The sequence below is a fragment of the Oryza sativa genome, chromosome 1, assembly GCF_034140825.1.
Source record: "Oryza sativa Japonica Group chromosome 1, ASM3414082v1".
NCBI classification, from domain to species: Eukaryota; Viridiplantae; Streptophyta; class Magnoliopsida; order Poales; family Poaceae; genus Oryza; species Oryza sativa.
The window spans coordinates 539,344-558,145 of NC_089035.1; the positions used below are offsets into that span (position 1 = coordinate 539,344).

The 18,802-nt window shown below is 42.3% G+C and overlaps 3 protein-coding genes across 3 annotated transcripts; 2 read left to right on the top strand and 1 right to left on the bottom strand.

Moving 5' to 3' along the window:
• Positions 1-2,960: 2,960 nt before the first annotated feature.
• LOC9270401 (phosphate transporter PHO1-1-like) lies at positions 2,961-8,605 on the top strand. Its single transcript, NM_001424508.1, has 12 exons — positions 2,961-3,319; positions 3,444-3,744; positions 5,099-5,492; positions 5,596-5,846; positions 5,929-6,049; positions 6,144-6,384; positions 6,592-6,696; positions 6,822-6,866; positions 6,989-7,141; positions 7,383-7,661; positions 7,956-8,092; positions 8,226-8,605. Exons 1-12 carry the CDS (start codon positions 3,038-3,040, stop codon positions 8,314-8,316), a joined length of 2,400 nt encoding a protein of 799 aa, NP_001411437.1. The 5' UTR covers positions 2,961-3,037; the 3' UTR covers positions 8,317-8,605.
• A 70-nt stretch (positions 8,606-8,675) lies between these two features.
• On the bottom strand, positions 8,676-9,761 carry LOC4326135 (lysine-rich arabinogalactan protein 19). Its single transcript, NM_001424509.1, has 2 exons — positions 9,054-9,761; positions 8,676-8,937 (listed from the first exon to the last, which is right to left on the bottom strand). The coding sequence occupies exons 1-2, from the start codon at positions 9,690-9,692 to the stop codon at positions 8,854-8,856; spliced, it is 723 nt and encodes a 240-aa protein (NP_001411438.1). The 5' UTR covers positions 9,693-9,761; the 3' UTR covers positions 8,676-8,853.
• A 4,597-nt stretch (positions 9,762-14,358) lies between these two features.
• LOC4326136 (acetyl-CoA acetyltransferase 2) lies at positions 14,359-17,844 on the top strand. The gene is made up of 13 exons (XM_015765825.3): positions 14,359-14,650; positions 14,729-14,902; positions 15,038-15,143; positions 15,243-15,381; positions 15,467-15,544; positions 15,646-15,711; positions 15,941-16,023; positions 16,353-16,452; positions 16,668-16,778; positions 16,865-16,906; positions 16,990-17,076; positions 17,284-17,369; positions 17,584-17,844. The coding sequence occupies exons 1-13, from the start codon at positions 14,506-14,508 to the stop codon at positions 17,615-17,617; spliced, it is 1,251 nt and encodes a 416-aa protein (XP_015621311.1). The 5' UTR covers positions 14,359-14,505; the 3' UTR covers positions 17,618-17,844.
• Positions 17,845-18,802: the final 958 nt, after the last annotated feature.

The following is an 18,802-nucleotide window of genomic DNA, read 5'->3' on the forward strand; positions in this document are numbered from 1 at the left end:
TAAAGGCAACTGCTAGTAGTAAGAGAGCAATATGTCACGCGACAGGCAGACATACTATTGTACTAGAGATGAAAATTCACTTCAAAGATCGATCTCAATGAAGAATCGACCCAAAGTCATACACATCCCCAACTTGAAGTCTTGAGCAATACTAATATACTCCCTCCTTCCCTAAATGTTTGACGCCGTTGACTTTTTTAAATATGTTTGACCGTTCGTCTTATTCAAAAACTTTTGTAAAATGTGTAAAACTATATGTATACATAAAAGTATATTTAATAATAAATCAAATGATAGGAAAAGAATTAACAATTACTTAAATTTTTTTAATAAGACGAACGGTCAAACATTTTTAAAAAAGTCAACGGCGTCAAACATTTTGGGATGGAGGTAGTATATCAGTAATTTGGATCATATTATAAGACTTTCTAGCATTACCCACATTCATATAGATGTTACCCACTTTCTAGATTCATTAACATTTATATAAATGTGGACAATGTTAGAAAGTCTTATAACCTGAAACGGAGGTAGTAATTATTTGCTCTCACGATCTTATTGGTCTGTTTTAGTTTTCCCCTTCTCTTTCAATGCATGCAAGATAACCTTTTCTTCTAAAAGGCTCAAATCAAAGGCCATGAGCCTTTTCCTTTTCAATTAGCTAGTGCGAGTTTCTTTCTTTGATCTCTTTGTCTCTCTAAGATATTATACTTTTTGCAATCAATTAACTCTTGAGGCAGAAACAATAATGGGGGTACGGTTTCATACCATCTTTAATTTCTATCCTGATCGATCATGTCTGTGTGTTGTGTTTTGCCTGCCAATTCCCGGCCCCGTACGTTACAAACTCCTAAAATTAAAGACCATCGCGTAAAACATAATCTGCAGGGATATATTGATCATATATATAACTGTTATTATTACTGGCTATATATTGTACATATATGCTCGAATAGGGCATGAACATCAAATCCTAAGGGAATCTGGGCAGTATTCTCTATCTTTGTCGGGCAGAACTAAAAATATATATATTGGACTTCCAATTATTATATTTCAAAATGCTCTCGTCCATCGAGAATGAACCATGCACATTAACAAAGTAACTATTCCATCGATCAATAGCCTAGCTAGCTTGCGTGTTAATTCTCGAATATATGCTCTGCATGAGTAGTGAAGATATATACCCATATGGCATCTTGTTGATTTTCTCTCTTTACTACCTGATGATCTTGTTTCCCGGTACTATATATATACATGCCCTTACTTTTATGTTTTTGTATCATATATATCAGTACTAGGATAGTCATGTACACATTAATAATTATTGAGATAAAATGTGTGATAGTAACTGAGTTTGCATTATTTACAGAACTGTTGCATGGCTGCAGAGATTAGTAACAGAATCTACTACCGTTACGCCCAATATAAGAAAGATGACAATATGTAGTACTTGGATAGTAACAGGTGCATGGAGAGGCATAGGTGGTGTTTGAATCTCTTTTGACGAAGATGAAGGTAAAGATTAAGTGTTTCACATAAAATGATGTGGTAATAATATATGATTAATTGAGTTTTAATTATTACAAACTTGAAAAATGGATTAATCTGGTATTTTAGAACAACTTTCATATATAAAGTTTTCACACGAAACACACCGTTTAGCAGTTTGAAAAGCGTACCATTTTTATCTAAAAGTTTATCCATTTTTTTAGTGGATTTGAACGGGGTGAAATCGCTGATGCATCCTAGCTAGCTATTTATATCTGAATTTTTGAAGCAAGACTAGACAACTTAAGCTATACTGGTGTCCATAGTTCAGAATTGATAGGGATAGTTTTTTTCCGTCGATAGTATATTCCGTTATATATTTTTTTTAAAAAAATAAAATATAGATCAATGTATGATATATCACTTAACAAACATGCAAAATTCTAAATCAACCCCTCAAAGTTGTAAAAAAATAATAAATTAAACTATAACTACATGTACTATATTCACAACCTTATTTTTTTTCAATTCGTCTTGGTCAAATTTATAATTGTACGTTTGTGGAATATGCATGATATATCACATATTAAGTTATTTTTTATCAATTTTTCCTTTTAAAAAATCTTATATATATTAGGATAATTTGCAAGAAACGAGAGGCGTCCCTTATTAGGAAAGGGAATGACTTGTATATTTTACCTCTGATTGGACAATTAATAATTAACACCATTAATTAAGAAAGTTAAGTATATTTGAATTGACGTTCCTATATTTACAGTGAGACATATTGGAAAAAAATAATGGAAAAGTAGAAACCCGATCATATCATTAGATATACGCACACTTTTTCATGCATGCATGTCATCGTGCTTGTTGACATATGGAGAATAGTGGATGCATGCTCTACACCTATGCATTCCCAAATAATGGCGTCGATCTGGACCAACTGATTTACTGATCGAGCACCATGCTTAATTATGTGGGCATGCATATATATATGGAGGGGACCCACCCACTAGCTGCTAATCTCATCCGTCTCCACTTGATCACTATCCTCACATTCAGATGCATATGCTTTCATCTTGCATATATGTATATATGCACTAGTTTCTCTTCTTCCTCTCCATATGCATCCCTCTAGCTAGCTTCTCTCTAGATTTCTCTCTGTCCTCTCTGGAGCACTCTTCTCTTCACCTTGATCTATATGGAGTACTATTTCTCTTGATTCTGTCTCTCTTCTCTCCTGGAATCCAATCCAGCACAACCATCACCAACAAGCTTTAAGCTAAGCTAGATATATAGCCTAGCTGGCCTAGATATAACACGTACGCGTAGTGTAGTATATCTGAGAATATAATGCGTTGTCTCGCAACACCTGCAAAGATAGAGAGAGAGAGAGATTATTATTCCATTCCATCCCATCAGATCAGCTAGCTGCTATATAACAACCTCCATGGCTCCCCCTGCACAGCACAGCACACAACAATATAATTAATTAGCAGCTGCATGCGTATTGCTCGTTAATTAAGTTGATCATATAGAATTAACCATGGTGAAGTTCTCGAAGCAATTTGAAGGGCAGCTTGTCCCTGAGTGGAAGCATGCCTTTGTGGACTATAGCTTGCTCAAGAAAGATCTTAAGAGGATGCAGCATGATTATTCTCCCCAAGGGACCATAATTACCACCTCAACACCTCATGATCATCATCAGCAGCAGCAATCAGTTGCGGCGCCATCAAGTTATAATTTGTCTCACTGCAGGCTCCTGTTGCACAAGCTCCCGGCGGCCTTCTTTGGCTCCAATAATGCTGATCATGCTGGAGCCATACAAGTAATTGACAGTAAATCCTTGTGCTACCATTTTTATCAGTTTTGCAATTAAGCCATAGCCATGCATGTGTACTGAATCTTTTGCATGTACTGTGTGTGCACATATATATATAAATGGAAAATAGGTGCGCCGGAGAGTGGGCAGGGGGGAGGTTTACGAGACGGAGGTGACGCCGGAGATGGAGACGACGGCGGCGACGGCGGCGAGGGAGTTCTTCGCGAGGCTGGACGCGCAGCTGAACAAGGTGAACCACTTCTACAAGGCCAAGGAGGAGGAGTTCCTCCACAGAGGTCACTCCCTCCGGAAGCAGATGGACATACTCCTCGACCTCAAGTCGCGGTCGTCGTCGTCTCTCTCCGGCCACCACCGCGCCGCCGCCGGCGACGACCCCTCCATTTCTTCTTCTTCCGCCACCTCCGGCGCCGGTGAGCTACCTCTCTCTTTCTCTCTCTCCTGTAGTGACCATGGTTAGTGGGAAGCTGGTGGTGAGAGAGGATGGAGATGAGCTAGCAGGTATTGTCATGCACGTAGGATCGCATTCGCAGCAACTAGCTTAGCTTAGCTTAATTACCCAACCCCATTTCATTTCATTTCATTTCATGGTACGTATGGTATTGGTACGTGCGTGAGCAGCTTGCCCGGGAATAATGGAATATCCTCCCCTGATCAATTGTGTGGATGTCTTTAATGACTTGCGTTTTTGTCTGCATTTGGCACGACCATCATATCAACCTCAACATCCTACTTTACTTAGTGTCGCATCCTGTCCCTCCTGATAATACCTGGTATAGTAGTATTTATATATTCTTCTTTTTCTAAAGAGTACTTTTGCATAGGTATATATGCCGCGTACAGTTAACACCTTGACAATTACAAGCATATATAATTGTGTAGGTCGAGTTTAAAAAACTATATATACTTTGACCAAACTATCATAAAACTATATTTAAATACCAAATTAATATATCACAAAACCATGCATGGATTTAATATGAAGTATCATAAAACTACATATCGACTTAGTAATGAAGTTATCATAAAACTACATATTTTAGAGTTTATATTTCTAGCAATATTATTCTGATGGAGTTATAAACATAGTCTAATTTTGGTGATAAGCTTAATGCTAAACCCTTGTGGCCTTTCCATGGTGTGGTTTAGATATGTACTTCCTCTTTGTTACATATCATAATGTTACATATCATAAGTCATTTTGATTTTTTAAGTCAAATTTTTTTAAGTTTGATCCCATAGAAAAATATAACAATATTTTCAACTCAAAACAAAGAAACTATCTAAATATGTTCAATGTTATATGTAATGAAACTAATATGATGCTATAAGTGTTGCTCTATTTTTTTTTAAACTTGGTCAAATTTAAAAAGCCAAAACAAATTATAATATGAAACAGAATGAGTACTAACTAGTATGCGATTAGACATTTTCTAGTATTCAAATTTATTGTATTATGAAATATCTAATATCATACTAGGTAGTAACATTTTGAAAATGTGAAGTAGTTTTTCTATACTAAGGTCAAAGTATTTGTATTTTTGCAAAAGTTACTTTATATATGGAGATTCTTTTTTATGTCAATGCTATCCCCTCATTAATTCGAGAAGAATAACATGCAGATGACATCCATACATGAATATATGCCAAATTATGACAGCTATCTAAAATAATGGCATTTATTCCCTCATGCAAAAAAATCTACAGTTCTATATAGTTCACTCAATATTAATTACTGATTTTTTTTATAAAAAAAACTCAAAACAGAGGATGAGTCCACGAGGTACGTGACGTCAGCAACAGACACGGACGAGAGCCAACACGAAACCGCGGTGATGAGAGACCCTGAAGAGCTTTCGGCTGAGCAGGGTCTAGAAGATTCTGGAAGCTTGTCAAGGCAGAGCCTAGGGAGGACAGTGAGCAGCTGCCAGAGGAAGAACCTGAAGATCAACATCCCCCTGACGACGCCATGCAGGACAATCTCTGCACTCACCGACCTCCTCCGGGACGATCTCGTCAGCCAGCCCAAGAACAAATGCGACTCTGACGCCGGCATCACGTTCACGACCATCAACAAGACGAAGCTCCGGCACGCCGAGAAGATGATCAAGGGCGCCTTCATCGAGCTCTACAAAGGTCTTGGATACCTCACAACCTACCGGTAATTTAATCAACTGCTAATCTGTCATCCTCTAGGAAATCCATGTGTGTTCAGTTCAGATTCAGAAGTTCAGAACTGTTTGTGTGATGTGAAATGCATGCAGGAACCTGAACATGATGGCGTTCGTGAAGATCCTGAAGAAGTTCGAGAAGGTTAGCGGGAAGCAGGTGCTGTCCGTATACCTCAGGGCGGTGGAGAGCTCCTACTTCAACAGCTCCGGCGAGGCTCTGAAGCTGATGGACGAGGTGGAGGACGTGTTCGTCAGGCACTTCGCCGCCGGCAACAGGCGCAAGGCCATGAAGTACCTCAAGCCCACGCAACGGAAGGAGTCACACACTGTCACATTCTTCATCGGTAAACCCAAAACAAGAATCTGCATGCAGTTTCCACTTTGCAATGACAATCTTTGTACCACTCTGAATGTATGTATATGCAGGGCTCATGACGGGATGCTTCGTGGCGCTGTTCTTGGGCTACTGCATCATGGCGCACATCGCCGGAATGTACACGCAGCGGCGCGACTCCATCTACATGGAGACCGTCTACCCTGTTTTCAGGTACACGCATGTAGACTCTGCATTTTCTGAAATTCTGCGTTGATCGAATACTGTATCTGAATTCTGACATGAATGGCAATGGATAATTTTGCAGCATGTTCAGCCTAATGTTCCTGCACCTGTTCATGTACGGGTGCAACATGGTGGCGTGGAGGAAGGCCCGGATCAACTACAGCTTCATCTTCGAGTTCGCGGCCGGAAGAGAGCTCAAGTACCGGGACGTCTTCCTCGTCTGCACCGCATCCATGGCCGTCATCGTCGGCGTCATGTTCGCGCACCTCTCCCTCGCCGTCAGGGGATTCCACGCCCAGGCCATCCCCGGATTCTTGCTCCTGGTGAACTCTTCTTTCTTGCTCCCTCCTGTCAGACTGTCGTCAGTGTCACACTGTCACTGTCAACAAGGAACCAAATTAAGAACATGCTTTTCTTGCTCATTGGATGGACACGTTGATCTTGAGTTGTTCTCCTGCAACTGGATCGTTTCAGAATGAGAATAATCATAGTAGTAATGGAATCTGTTGGTGCTGCATGTCTGAATGTAGGGGTTCCTGCTGCTGCTGTTCTGCCCATTCAACATGGTGTATCGCTCCACTCGGTTTCAGTTCCTCAGGATACTGAGGAACATCGTTTTCTCACCACTCTACAAGGTACCACAGTACATCTTTTCTTTTTTTTTCTTTTGCTAATCTCTTCATGGAGAATAATGTTGCCAAATTAGTCCAAATTACTACATATGTTCTTATATATCATGATGGTTTCTGAATGTCTGCAGGTTGTAATGGTAGACTTCTTCATGGCAGATCAGCTCTGCAGCCAGGTACTACTGAATATGCTCTACTTAAACCACTCAATCCATGTCCTGCATTCAACTGAAACCTGAAAAAACAATGGGGATAAACAGATAATTAACTTTCTGAAAGAACAAAATAAAAAATGCAGGTGCCTATGCTAAGAAGCCTCGAGTACGTCGCTTGCTACTACATCAGTGGAAGCTACAGAACACAGGAGTACGGATACTGCATCAACACCAAGCATATCAGAGATTTGGCCTATGCAGTTTCCTTCCTGCCCTACTACTGGAGAGCCATGCAGGTCAAGCCCCTTATGTCCTTCACAATTCTCAATTTTCAACCATGCTCTTTCAATAAAAAAAGAAAATGAACCATGCAAATTTTATGTTCCATATATCAGCAGTTTGGAATACACATTTATTGATAAAATGGAATAAACACACACACAAAACAAAATGCACTCTGTTCAGCTGAAAAGAAAAACTCTCTGAACTTCCTGAATATTTCTGAACTTTCTGAAAATGTTTGTGTATGTTAATCAGTGTGCAAGACGGTGGTTCGATGAGAGCGACACGGGCCACCTGGTAAACCTGGGCAAGTACGTCTCGGCGATGCTCGCCGCCGGCGCCAAAGTGGCCTACGAGAAGGACAGGAGCCTTGGATCACTCTCACTCCTCGTCATCGTCTCCAGCTCTGCAACAATGTATCAGCTCTACTGGGACTTTGTCAAGGACTGGGGCTTGCTCCAGCCCAACTCCAAGAATCCATGGCTGAGGAATGACCTCATCCTTAAGAGCAAGTCCATATACTACTTGTCAATGGTATGCATGTTCGTCAGTCTATCCCCATTCAGACAGGTGTATAAGCACAGCCAAAACGAGTTCATTTGCAGTAGTTCAGTACAAGCTGCACGCTCAAACACACACTGTCCAATCGACAAACCCGACTCTCAATCTCTCAATCACAGATCATCGATAATGCTCAACCGATATCCAACCTACTATTTAAACCACACTATAGTATTGAAATGGAAACGCAATTTGATCTGAATTTGCAATGAATCTGTTCCGGGGAGAAGTGAACCAAACACTCAAGTGTTGTCTGAACTTTTGCAGGGTCTGAACCTTGTGCTAAGGCTTGCATGGCTACAAACCGTGATCCATCCAAACTTTGGGAGTTTGGACTCCAGGGTCACTTCATTCTTTCTAGCTGCTCTCGAGGTGATCCGGAGAGGGCATTGGAATTTCTATAGGTAACTGAAGTTTCAGAGTTCTGAACAACCACTTATCCTAAAAAATAAAACAGAAAAAGCAGTAGCAGGATTTAGGCAAGAAAAATGAGATCCTGAGACCTGTGGCATATGCTTCTTTTTTTTTTTATATCAGGCTGGAGAACGAGCATCTGAACAATGCAGGCAAATTCAGGGCGGTAAAAACAGTTCCGCTGCCTTTTCACGAAGCTGACGAGGAGGACTGATACGTGCTACACAACTGCTGAATGATCATCTGACCAAGTGACCATGACTAGATCTAATACTTGTTTCCTCACCACTCAATTTTTTTTTTCAAAAGAGAAAGTCTCAAGAATGGTGGAGAGTTCAGTTCAGTGACTAAAATACTTTCACTGAAATACCTTCAGGGTTCAGCCTTCAGGGAATGGCAATTGTATGCAACTGAAGACAGTGATCCGTTCCTAGATGCATTAACATGTATAAAATACGCATCGCAGTATCGCAAATGACATGAGGTTACTTTTGTTTGGCACCATTTCATTGTCTTTGGTTTCGTGCGATGAACAAATACTACTGTAGTAATATAGTGCACCAGTTTTTATTTCAAGTCAAGAAAAAATATATAAAAATGCATGCCAAAAAATTATTACAAGCCAGCAAGAAGATGATTCCTATGACAAATCTAGTGCTCATACACAACAAGATCAAGGGCAGAAATAATCAAATTAATGGCGAGGCAGACACATGGATGGATGGATGGATCTGTCTGGTCTGGGCTTTAATCACCATGCTAATGATAGTAGCAGTGCAGCCATGACAGTCTGAAGGACAAACCCCCATTGTCCGTACTGCCTGTTGCTTCCATTCTGCATCAAACAGCCAAGTTAATTAGCATTTTGACAGTAATTAGCTGATAATTATACATTCAGTGGATTAATCTGTGTGAAAAAAAAAAAGGTAGTGTGTAATGTGCGTTGCTTACGAGATCGAATGCTGATGGTGCTGGGCCGGACACGTCGGCCTGGTTGTCGGCGGGCGACAGCGCGGCCGGCGCCGGTGGGCTCAACGGCTCCGGCGCGGGCGCGGAGGCCTTCTTGCCGCGCTTGTTCTTCTTCCTGTGCTTGTTCTTGCTCTTGGTCGGAGCCTCCGCCGGGGGCAGCTCCGCGGGCGCTTCGGCCACTGGCGGTGGTGTCGTCGCCGGGGGCAACGCCGCGGGCGCCTCGGCCGGTGCAGCCACCGGCGGGGGCGTCGATGGCGGGAGAGCCGGAGGCGGGGTGGCGGGCGGGGGCGACACCGGCGGGGGTGTCACCGGGGGAGGTGTCACCGGCGGGGGCGTCACCGGCGGTGGTGGTGCTTTCTTCGGTGTCGGTGGCGGCGGCGTGACAGGCGCGACGGCGGGCGCGACCGGCGGCGCCTTGGCCGGTGCAACGGGAGGAGTGGGAGTGGCGGTGGGAGCAGGCGTGGCCGGCGCGGGCGGTGACTTGGCCGGCGCCGTGGGCACTGGGGTTGGGGTGGGCTGCGCCGGCGCGGCCGCAGGCGACTGTGCCGCGGCGAGGGCGAGGTGGAGCGCGAGCAGAGCGGCGAGGGCGAGGCCGCGGCGCCATTGCCGGAGCAGCGCCATTGTCGATGATCTCGTGGTCTCCCTCTCCTCTTTCGTCGTCTAGCTCGGTTCGGCTCTGCTTCTGCTTCTGCTCTGCTCTCCCACACGAGTTGCTAGTATATAGAGCTCGCTCTCTGCGTATGCTGGTGCCGCCATCGCCATGGCAATGGAAGCTTGCTAGGTAAGGAAGTTGGGTGAGAATGGAGGTGACACGACAACCAACCCGTTTGATCCATCTCCTCCAAGAGAAGACGATCCACTGCCTTTTCTACCGCACCACATTGCCATTCTCCTTAATTTTCTCCGAGCCAAATCAAATTAACCGGCAAAAAAAGAAGAAGATGGACATACTACCAATAGCTTCGTCCTCCACGCGTTCACTGAACAAACAGGACTTGAAGGTCCAAATTATCACATCGGATATTAAATGAAACCAAGTACTCCCTCCTTTTTAAATATATTACACCGTTAACTTTAAACACATATTTATCATTAATCTTATTTAAAAGTTTTATATAAATGTATAAGATATATATAAATCATGTTTAAAGTACTTTAAGTGCTAAAATAACTCACAACAAAATAAACTATAAGTATGTAATTTTTTAATAAAACGAATGATCAAACGCATCAAAAAAGTGAAGTAGTATATATCACTGTATTATCCTGCTGCTTTCTTGAAATTACAGTGAATTTAAATTGACAAGATGGCTATTAAAAATTGTTCATTTTTTATGATGTGTCAAACGTGTTGATTTGTTCATATACCAACATTCATGCATTGGACGATGGATGTACCAACATGAGTTGGAACTATAGAGACTTCAACTTCAATTAGGTGTGAGACTCGGATACTGTACCAACACAATCTGATCTCATGGTTTTGCAGGTACGTCGATCACTCAGATCGAGCTACTGCTCCAGCTGGCTAGCTCTATCAGCTAATCATGCACAGATCTTGTGATGGAGACCAAACCAAATTTCAACTCGCTTCGTGGTGAAATAATGAAATCGAATTAAGCTGTCAATTTCATACGCATAATTGGTGAATTTGACGTGAGGGTGATCAACAGTCGATCGGTGGTTGCTGCGGCACAAAGCAGAAGATCGATCGATCTGCAGTCCCAGTTGCTCAGCCAATTAAGAAGATCCGACAGTGACGAGCAGCTTTATTAATTACTTGCGTTTCAAGATTAGGCAACACTAAAACTAACATAAACCAAAAGTAGAAAATGTTTTTTCTTTTGTTATACGCGTCGGTTGAATGATAGAGTAATCTTCTGTTAGGTTAGTCTGGTGGTTTGGTGAAACGTAAGGTGACATGTCACTCACCCTGCAACTAAGCTCATGACAATATACACACGCTTCTCTCGTCGCTTGGTCTGCACGAAAACAACACATATAAACTTAGTAACACGTTGCATTTTCCTCAGAGTTTCTCCTTTCAAAAAACTTATGCATGCACATTTAATTTTTATTTGTGGGTTTTTTTATGAAACAAATGTAAATAGTGTCAAAATTTTGTGTCGTTTACGATACGTGACTATGATCTGCTAGTACTCAAAATAAAAAAAAATTGATCGATCGATTGTGAAATCATTAAGTAATGATGATTGGGATAGTGACAATCACATTTTAATCGCTAACTCAGTCAAGCAACACATGCATAGAGTTCCTTGCTATCCACTCGAGATCGTTCTGAAATTTGTAAACTTTTTTTTAGACTAGTCGGAATTTGTAAAATTTAACTGGGTAGTTAAGGTGAGGTACCCCCTCATTCAGTCATTCTCATGTTGAACATTCAATTAAGTTCGAAGCTGAAAGTTTGGATTTCCCAATTGAAATAGTCTGAATTTATGTTGTGAATAATTTGAGTTTTTTCTTGTCTTTTTAAAAGAGTTCCCTGTTATTATTTTGGATGGATTCCTAATCAAATTATGATTCTGTATTTTGTTGATTATAGGGTCTTGTTTGCATGAATATTTCGGGGGGCTTGGGGATGCACCGATCGCCGGGGCGGGGAGGAGGTGCACAGAATAATATGTGGATTTTTTATATATTTTTAAAAGAGTTCACAATTATTATTTTGGATGGAGTCCTAATTGAATTATGATTTTGTTTTTTTGTTGATTTATAGGGTCATGTTTTTAGAAATATTTCGGATCAGAGAAAATGGCCGCAATTAAGAAGAGGAAAAAAAAGGTCACTAGTCTTTGATGGTGTTTGAATCTCCTGAAAATGAAGATGAAAATAAAAATTAAGTGTTTTACGCAAAACGAGATGGTAATAACGTGTGATTACTTGAGTTTTAATTATTACAAACTTGAAAAATGAATTAATCTGACATTTTAGAGCAACTTTCATATAAAAAGTTTTTACACGAAACACACCGTGTAGCAGTTTAAAAAGCGTGCCATAAGTATCCAAAATTTTATCTCCGTTTTATTTGGTCATGTCCAAATATCAGGCTAGTCCAGGTCCAGGGACCATGGACAGCAAAATGCGAATCGAACTAAAATTACTGGCCCATGATCGTATACGGGCCTCCCATTGAGGCCATGGATTTGAGGCCTGTGGGCTAATGAAAAGGATATTAGAAGGGCCCATAATATGACAGGCCGGTCTCTAATAGGAGGAATTTTTTTATTTTTAATTTTTTTTATTAAAAGTTTTACAAAAATAATTTTCTATTTCAAAATTTGACAGAAGTAGTCGCCCGCCGCTCTCTGGGAGGGCGCCGCCCTCTGGGAGGGCTATTCTCTCTGGGAGGGCGCCGCCCTCTGGGAGGGCTATTTTTAAAAATCGCCCTCCCAGAGAGCGGCAAATGTGACGTGGCAGACGGCCGTTCGCTCTCAATGAAATTTGCAGGCGGCCCCCTTGCCGCCCTCCGCTAGGGCGATTTTACACTGTGCGGGGGGCCGCCTGCAAATGGGCGGCGAGGGGGGCATGGAAATTTGCAGGCGGCTCCCTTGCCGCCCTGGGGGAGGGCGATTTTACACTGTGCGGGGGGCCGCCTGCAAATAGGCGGCGGGGGGCCTGGAATTTTGCAGGCGGCCCCCTTGCCGCCCTGGGGGAGGGCGATTTTACACTGTGCGGGGGGCCGCCTGCAAATGGGCGGCGGGGGGCCTGGAATTTTGCAGGCGGCCCCCTTGCCGCCCTGGGGGAGGGCGATTTTTGCCTCCCCCAGTATAACCATGTCCCCCCTCTCTAAAATTTCATTATAATCTCTAAAAATCCAAAAAAAAAACGAAAGAGAGAGAGGGGAGGGCAGCAGAAGGGGAGCGGCGAAGCCCTGCTGGTTCGCTCACTTCATCACAGGTTTGCTCTCATACCTCTTTTGCATTTGTACTAATATGTTATGTTTGAGTACTATATGTTGCGTTTTAGTTTTAGTTCCATATATTTTAGCAGATCTGTAGCACACAGCACATATGTGTAGATCCAGAGCACATAATATAATAGTATGAATTGAGACATAGACAATAGTGTTAATTGTAAGATGTAGTTTAGTTTGATCTGGAGAATGTAACCGACCATACAGTTCATTCATGCTTGGATGGAGTACGAACGTCGGGTGGAAATTGCAAGCTTAGACTGGAGGAACAATCCATTAGGGTTACCTAAATGGTCCGAGCGTCCAAAGTGTGGGTGCAGAGATCGCTGCCAGGTGGCTACCTCCTTTGCAGAACAAACATTTGGAAGGAGATATTTTGTCTGCCACAATGTAGACAACGATTTCGTTATATGTCTAACCGTTTCCAAAATCCGCTATGATTTGCACAAAATTTCTACCCAAACTGAATAACATTACTATTTTTTTCAGGGCAATCCAACGATGTGTGGATTTACTCGATGGATCGACAATGTCACTCCATCATATCATGGCCAAAATATAACAGAGTCAGAAACACAAGTAGAGTATCAACGATTGAAGGACCACGAGAATACAATGCATATTGACCGACCTAGAAGGGGCCGATAGGTTACCGCAGGCTAGATTTGTCGGGATCAATAAATTTGTACCGTGTATTGATGGCACTTCTTATCTATCTTATCATTACAATGTTTAATTATGGTGGTGAATTTTTGTATGCGTAAGACTAAAAAAATAATAAAATTGTATTTTACCAATCTGGGAGATTTTAATCTTGTATAGTTTTCAATATAAAAGATTTGATAACAATTTTCTATTTATAAAAATATCTATTTCTCAAATAAAACACAATGTAAAATCGCCCTCCCCTAGGGTGGCAAGGGGGCCGTCTGCAAAATTCCAGGCCCCCCGCCGCCCATTTGCAGGCGGCCCCCCGCACAGTGTAAAATCGCCCTCCCCCAGGGCGGCAAGGGGGCCGCCTGCAAATTTCCATGCCCCCCCTCGCCGCCCATTTGCAGGCGGCCCCCCGCACAGTGTAAAATCGCCCTAGCGGAGGGCGGCAAGGGGGCCGCCTGCAAATTTCATTGACGGCCGTCGCCCGAGAGCAAACGGCCGTCTGCCACGTCACATTCGCCGCCCTCTGGGAGGGCGATTTTTAAAAATAGCCCTCCCAGAGAGCGGCGGGCGACTACTTTTGTCAATTTTTGAAATAGAAAATTATTTTTGTAAAACTTTTAATAAAAAAATTAAAAAAAAAATTCTAATAGGAGAATAGAAGGCCCCACATATGGTAGTAGAATCGAAGCCCAATACGGCATCTTGTTTGTTGCTTTAACTAAGAAGGCTGACACGCCGCTTCACCTCTCCACGTCTCCACGCCGTCGTCGTCGACCTCACCGGCGGCTGCCTCCCTACCCCCACCTACTCCGGCGGCGGCGCGGCGGAGAAGCACATCACATCATGGCTCCTCCTCCGCACTCGGACTCTGACCTGCTCAAGCCGAGAGACGTCTGCATCGTGGGCGTCGCCCGCACGCCCATCGGCGCCCTGCTCGGCTCCCTCTCCTCCCTCCCCGCCACCAAGCTCGGCTCCGTCGCCATCCAGGGTAAACTCCAGTGCTCCTCTCAGTTTTCTTCTCCTCTTCCTCTCTGAATCCGATTTGGCCATGCTTCCCCACAACCAGCCGCTCTCAGGAGAGCAAATGTGGAGCCGGCGCTCGTGCAGGAGGTCTTCATGGGGAACGTTCTCAGCGCCAACCTTGGCCAAGCCCCGGCGAGGCAAGCCGCCCTAGGCGCCGGCTTGCCCGACACTGTGCCCTGCACCACCGTCAACAAAGTTTGCTCCTCGGGGATGAAGGGTAATTTCGCTATTTTAACCTCTCTCTCTCTCTCTCTCTCTCTCTCTCTCTCTTTTTCAGTTGTTACTTGTTTCTGCTACTCGAGGATCGGCTTTTGCTTTGCTATCTAGTGCTACTTAAAAATGGGTCTTGCAGCTGTCATGCTTGCGGCGCAGACTATTCAGCTTGGGATGCATGATGTTGTTGTCGCTGGTGGGATGGAGAGCATGTCCAATGCCCCCAAATATGTCGCGGCAGCAAGGTTCGTTACCATCCTCAAGTGATGCTGTAAATTTCGGCGAACTAAGCCATCATCCATTGTTCTTGCTTGCTTATGGTATAATGTCAACATGTTATGCAGACGGGGGTCACGGTTTGGGCACGACGTCCTCATCGATGGGATGCTCAAGGATGGGCTGTGGGATGTGTATAATGATTTCCCAATGGGAATGTGTGCCGAGTTGTGTGCGGATCAACACTCCATTTCAAGGGAGGAGCAGGTTGTCAATGTTCCTGCATCTGCGCTTGCATATTTGTTTATATCTAGGAGCTAACATTGGACTAAAGAACACCTCTTTCTTCTAGGATCTTTATGCTATCCAGAGCAATGAACGTGCAATAGCAGCTCGTGATAGCGGCACATTTTCTTGGGAAATTGCTCCGGTGGGTATATAATTTGGACCGACCTAAAATTGGTTTTCTACATGACATATCAACACTTCAGTCACTGGCACAGATTTCATAAAACATTCTGGATTTTTCAGGTTGAAATTTCTTCCGGTAGAGGGAAACCACCACTTATTGTTGACAAGGATGAGAGTCTTGCAAAGGTAGTCTACTAATGATTTCTCCTAATGGAAGTAGTTCATTTATGCCGATGTGTAGCATGACATTTTCACCATTTACATATTCTCAAGAAATTATTCTATATAGTATAAAAAAGGAAGGCAACAGCACAAACCAAAAAAATAAAAATAAAAATTGAATTAGTGCAAACAACAACAATTAAACTTTTTTCCCAGACCTGACATGTTTCTTTGGGTGTGTCTATTTGCACAGTTCAATTCAGCGAAGCTGAGGAAACTTGGGCCGACTTTCAAGAAGAATGGTTCTGTAACTGCCGGCAATTCTTCTAGTATAAGGTTTACTTATTTGATAACAATTCTCTAAGTGACTTATTAACAGAAAACTTTGCAGAGTAGTATTAACATGCAACCAAATGTCAGTGCATTACCATATTCTGAAGTAACGCATTTGCAGTTAATCCTTTGTTTATTGAATTCTATCATTCGATTTTTTTTATTTAGTAGAACAGCACTTCCATCTTGAATGATTTAATAAATCTAGACTACTTTCAAAGTTAAACTTTATTTTCTCTAGTTTAAAGTCAAATTATGCTATATGCATGTTTACTTGATGTGTGACTGTAGTGCACCTCTCTTCCTTCTCGTTTACCTTCCAAAATTCGCAGTGATGGTGCTGCTGCAATCGTGCTAGTCAGTGGACAGAAAGCCAAGAGTCTTGGCCTTCAAGTTATTGCAAGGATCAGAGGGTATGCGGATGCTGCTCAGGTAACTCTTACATGACTTGTTATCTGTTGAACAATTATTTTACTGGGATTATCAAACAAATCCATGCTGAAAGGAACTTTACCCATTATTTATTCATGCTAACAAATAGTGGCGTTCATGTATCAAATCTCTCAACCTTATCTTCTAACCTTGCCTCTTGTTATACAGTGCTCTTTATCTGTTATACTCATTATACTAACTCCTTTCAAGCACAGGCACCTGAATTATTTACAACTACTCCAGCTCTTGCTATTCCAAAGGCTGTATCAAATGCGGGTCTCCAAACTTCACAAATAGATTATTATGAGATAAACGAAGCTTTCTCCGTATGTTCTTGTCTTCTTCAATTTAGACAGTACTTACACCTGAAGCGTGAATCTAGACTGAACTGCATACTTCTGGACTTTGACAGGTCGTTGCTTTAGCCAACCAGAAGCTTCTTGGTATTCCTTCGGTATGTTGTTAGATTCTATGTAACTATACATTCAGCAAATAGGTATCCCCAGAAGATCTCATTAACATTCATGTAAATTTCAGGGAAAGCTTAACCTAAGTGGTGGTGGTGTTTCTCTGGGCCATCCTATTGGTTGCAGTGGTGCGAGAATCATAGTCACTTTGCTCGGGGTATGCTACCAGGCCATTCAAAATCAGATCAAAATATTACGTGTTGTTCTCAAATGCAAAATACTTCATGGCTGTACTGAAGTTTGGATTTAGTTACTTCATGTTAATTATCTGTCAGCGCCATTTTCTCTCTTTAATCTGCACCTTTAGCATGCAAAATGTTGCAATCTTCCTCTTTGTTAAACATCAACACGTTTTGCTCCACAGATTCTTAGACATAAAAATGGAAAGATTGGGGTTGCTGGAGTTTGCAATGGAGGTGGTGGTGCTTCTGCCCTTGTTGTGGAACTCATGTAAGTCCCTCCCATGTTTGTTCTTCTCTGGAAATGTCTGAGAACCAAAAAAAAATGCAGTTATTTGTTGTACTGATTATTCATGTATAGTTTTGTGTAAGTTGCAATGTATCATCAGAGACTTCTGCATTTTCAATCTGCGGTCATTGTGTTCATTGAAAGGAAATACAATAGCCACCTAGACTAATTTGTTAAAGTATCTGACTTGATGCAGGCAACCATCACTATTTACACGTTCCTCGTTGTGAAGTTGGCGCGAGCAAAAATAGCACAAAGCTGAACTGTAAAGTACAGTAGCTCTATGTTTTCATCTTATATTACTTAATTTTACTGGGCGTTCATCCATGATGTACAATGATAGAAGGAACGTTGTAAAAATAAGATGGCTGTGCACTACCGCACGAGTCTTGTATAACTTGTATAGCGGCCATAGCAATAATAAGGGAAAAGAAGGCCAGAGGAATACTTTGCATTCTCTTGATGCTTGATAACTCTTCAACAGTAATCATCTCATGCCACTAAAATCTGCAATGAACAATTGGAATAATTTTCTAATTTTTAGATAATGGAAGCTTTATTAATCTCAATAAATTCTATCAAGTGATACAATTATTCTGAGAGCACCTCCAGCTTCTGCACCCAAAGAGTGCACACAGCCAACAAGAAAGAAACAAAAAATAAACTCATTATCCAAAATAGCAGGGACAAAAAGAACTTCAAGAGCCCTCTAACCGTAGCCTAGAACGCCACCTATGCGCCGGGATAGAAAACTCCATGGCCACTAGCTAGCAATTGGAATAATGACCCGATCTGGACTTCTGGAGCAATAACATTGTCTTCTTGTCATCTTTTCGATTTGGTAAATTGAGTCATCCAATGGGGAAAATTGTGAAGGGTGATTCTGAATCTCTGATGCCTAATTATGAGACTCTCCTAGTAGTTCAGACAAAGATTAGAGAGGCATGAGCCATCTGCCATCCCAATGTGAAGTGTCGAAGTGTGCAACTCTTTACAATGATTAATAGCCCTGGACACAAATTGGCATATACGTGCAACCGAAGCATCGCAGAATCACTGGGATGGTTCAGAACCTGGCCCTACTCCAATCTGGCAATTTATGAATGGGAAAATAACTTGAGATCTTAATCGTACTAAGTCAGCAGTGCGGTGAGCGAGCATGTTAGGTTCAGAGTTCAGACATCACATGCCCTCTACTGTACTGCGTGGCGAAATTTTGCTCCTTTTCCCTTTGTTTACAGGAACCATCAATCTGCTGTAAATTATCTACCTTATCTTGGACAGAAATTTTGTATGATCTACAGTGAATTTTGCCGTGCCAGTCATGGCACACATCGCATCACACAAAAGTCAGGTGGTAGTATTGCTTTTGCCGCGTTGCTCTCAACATTTTTCTTGAGGTCAATTAATGGTGC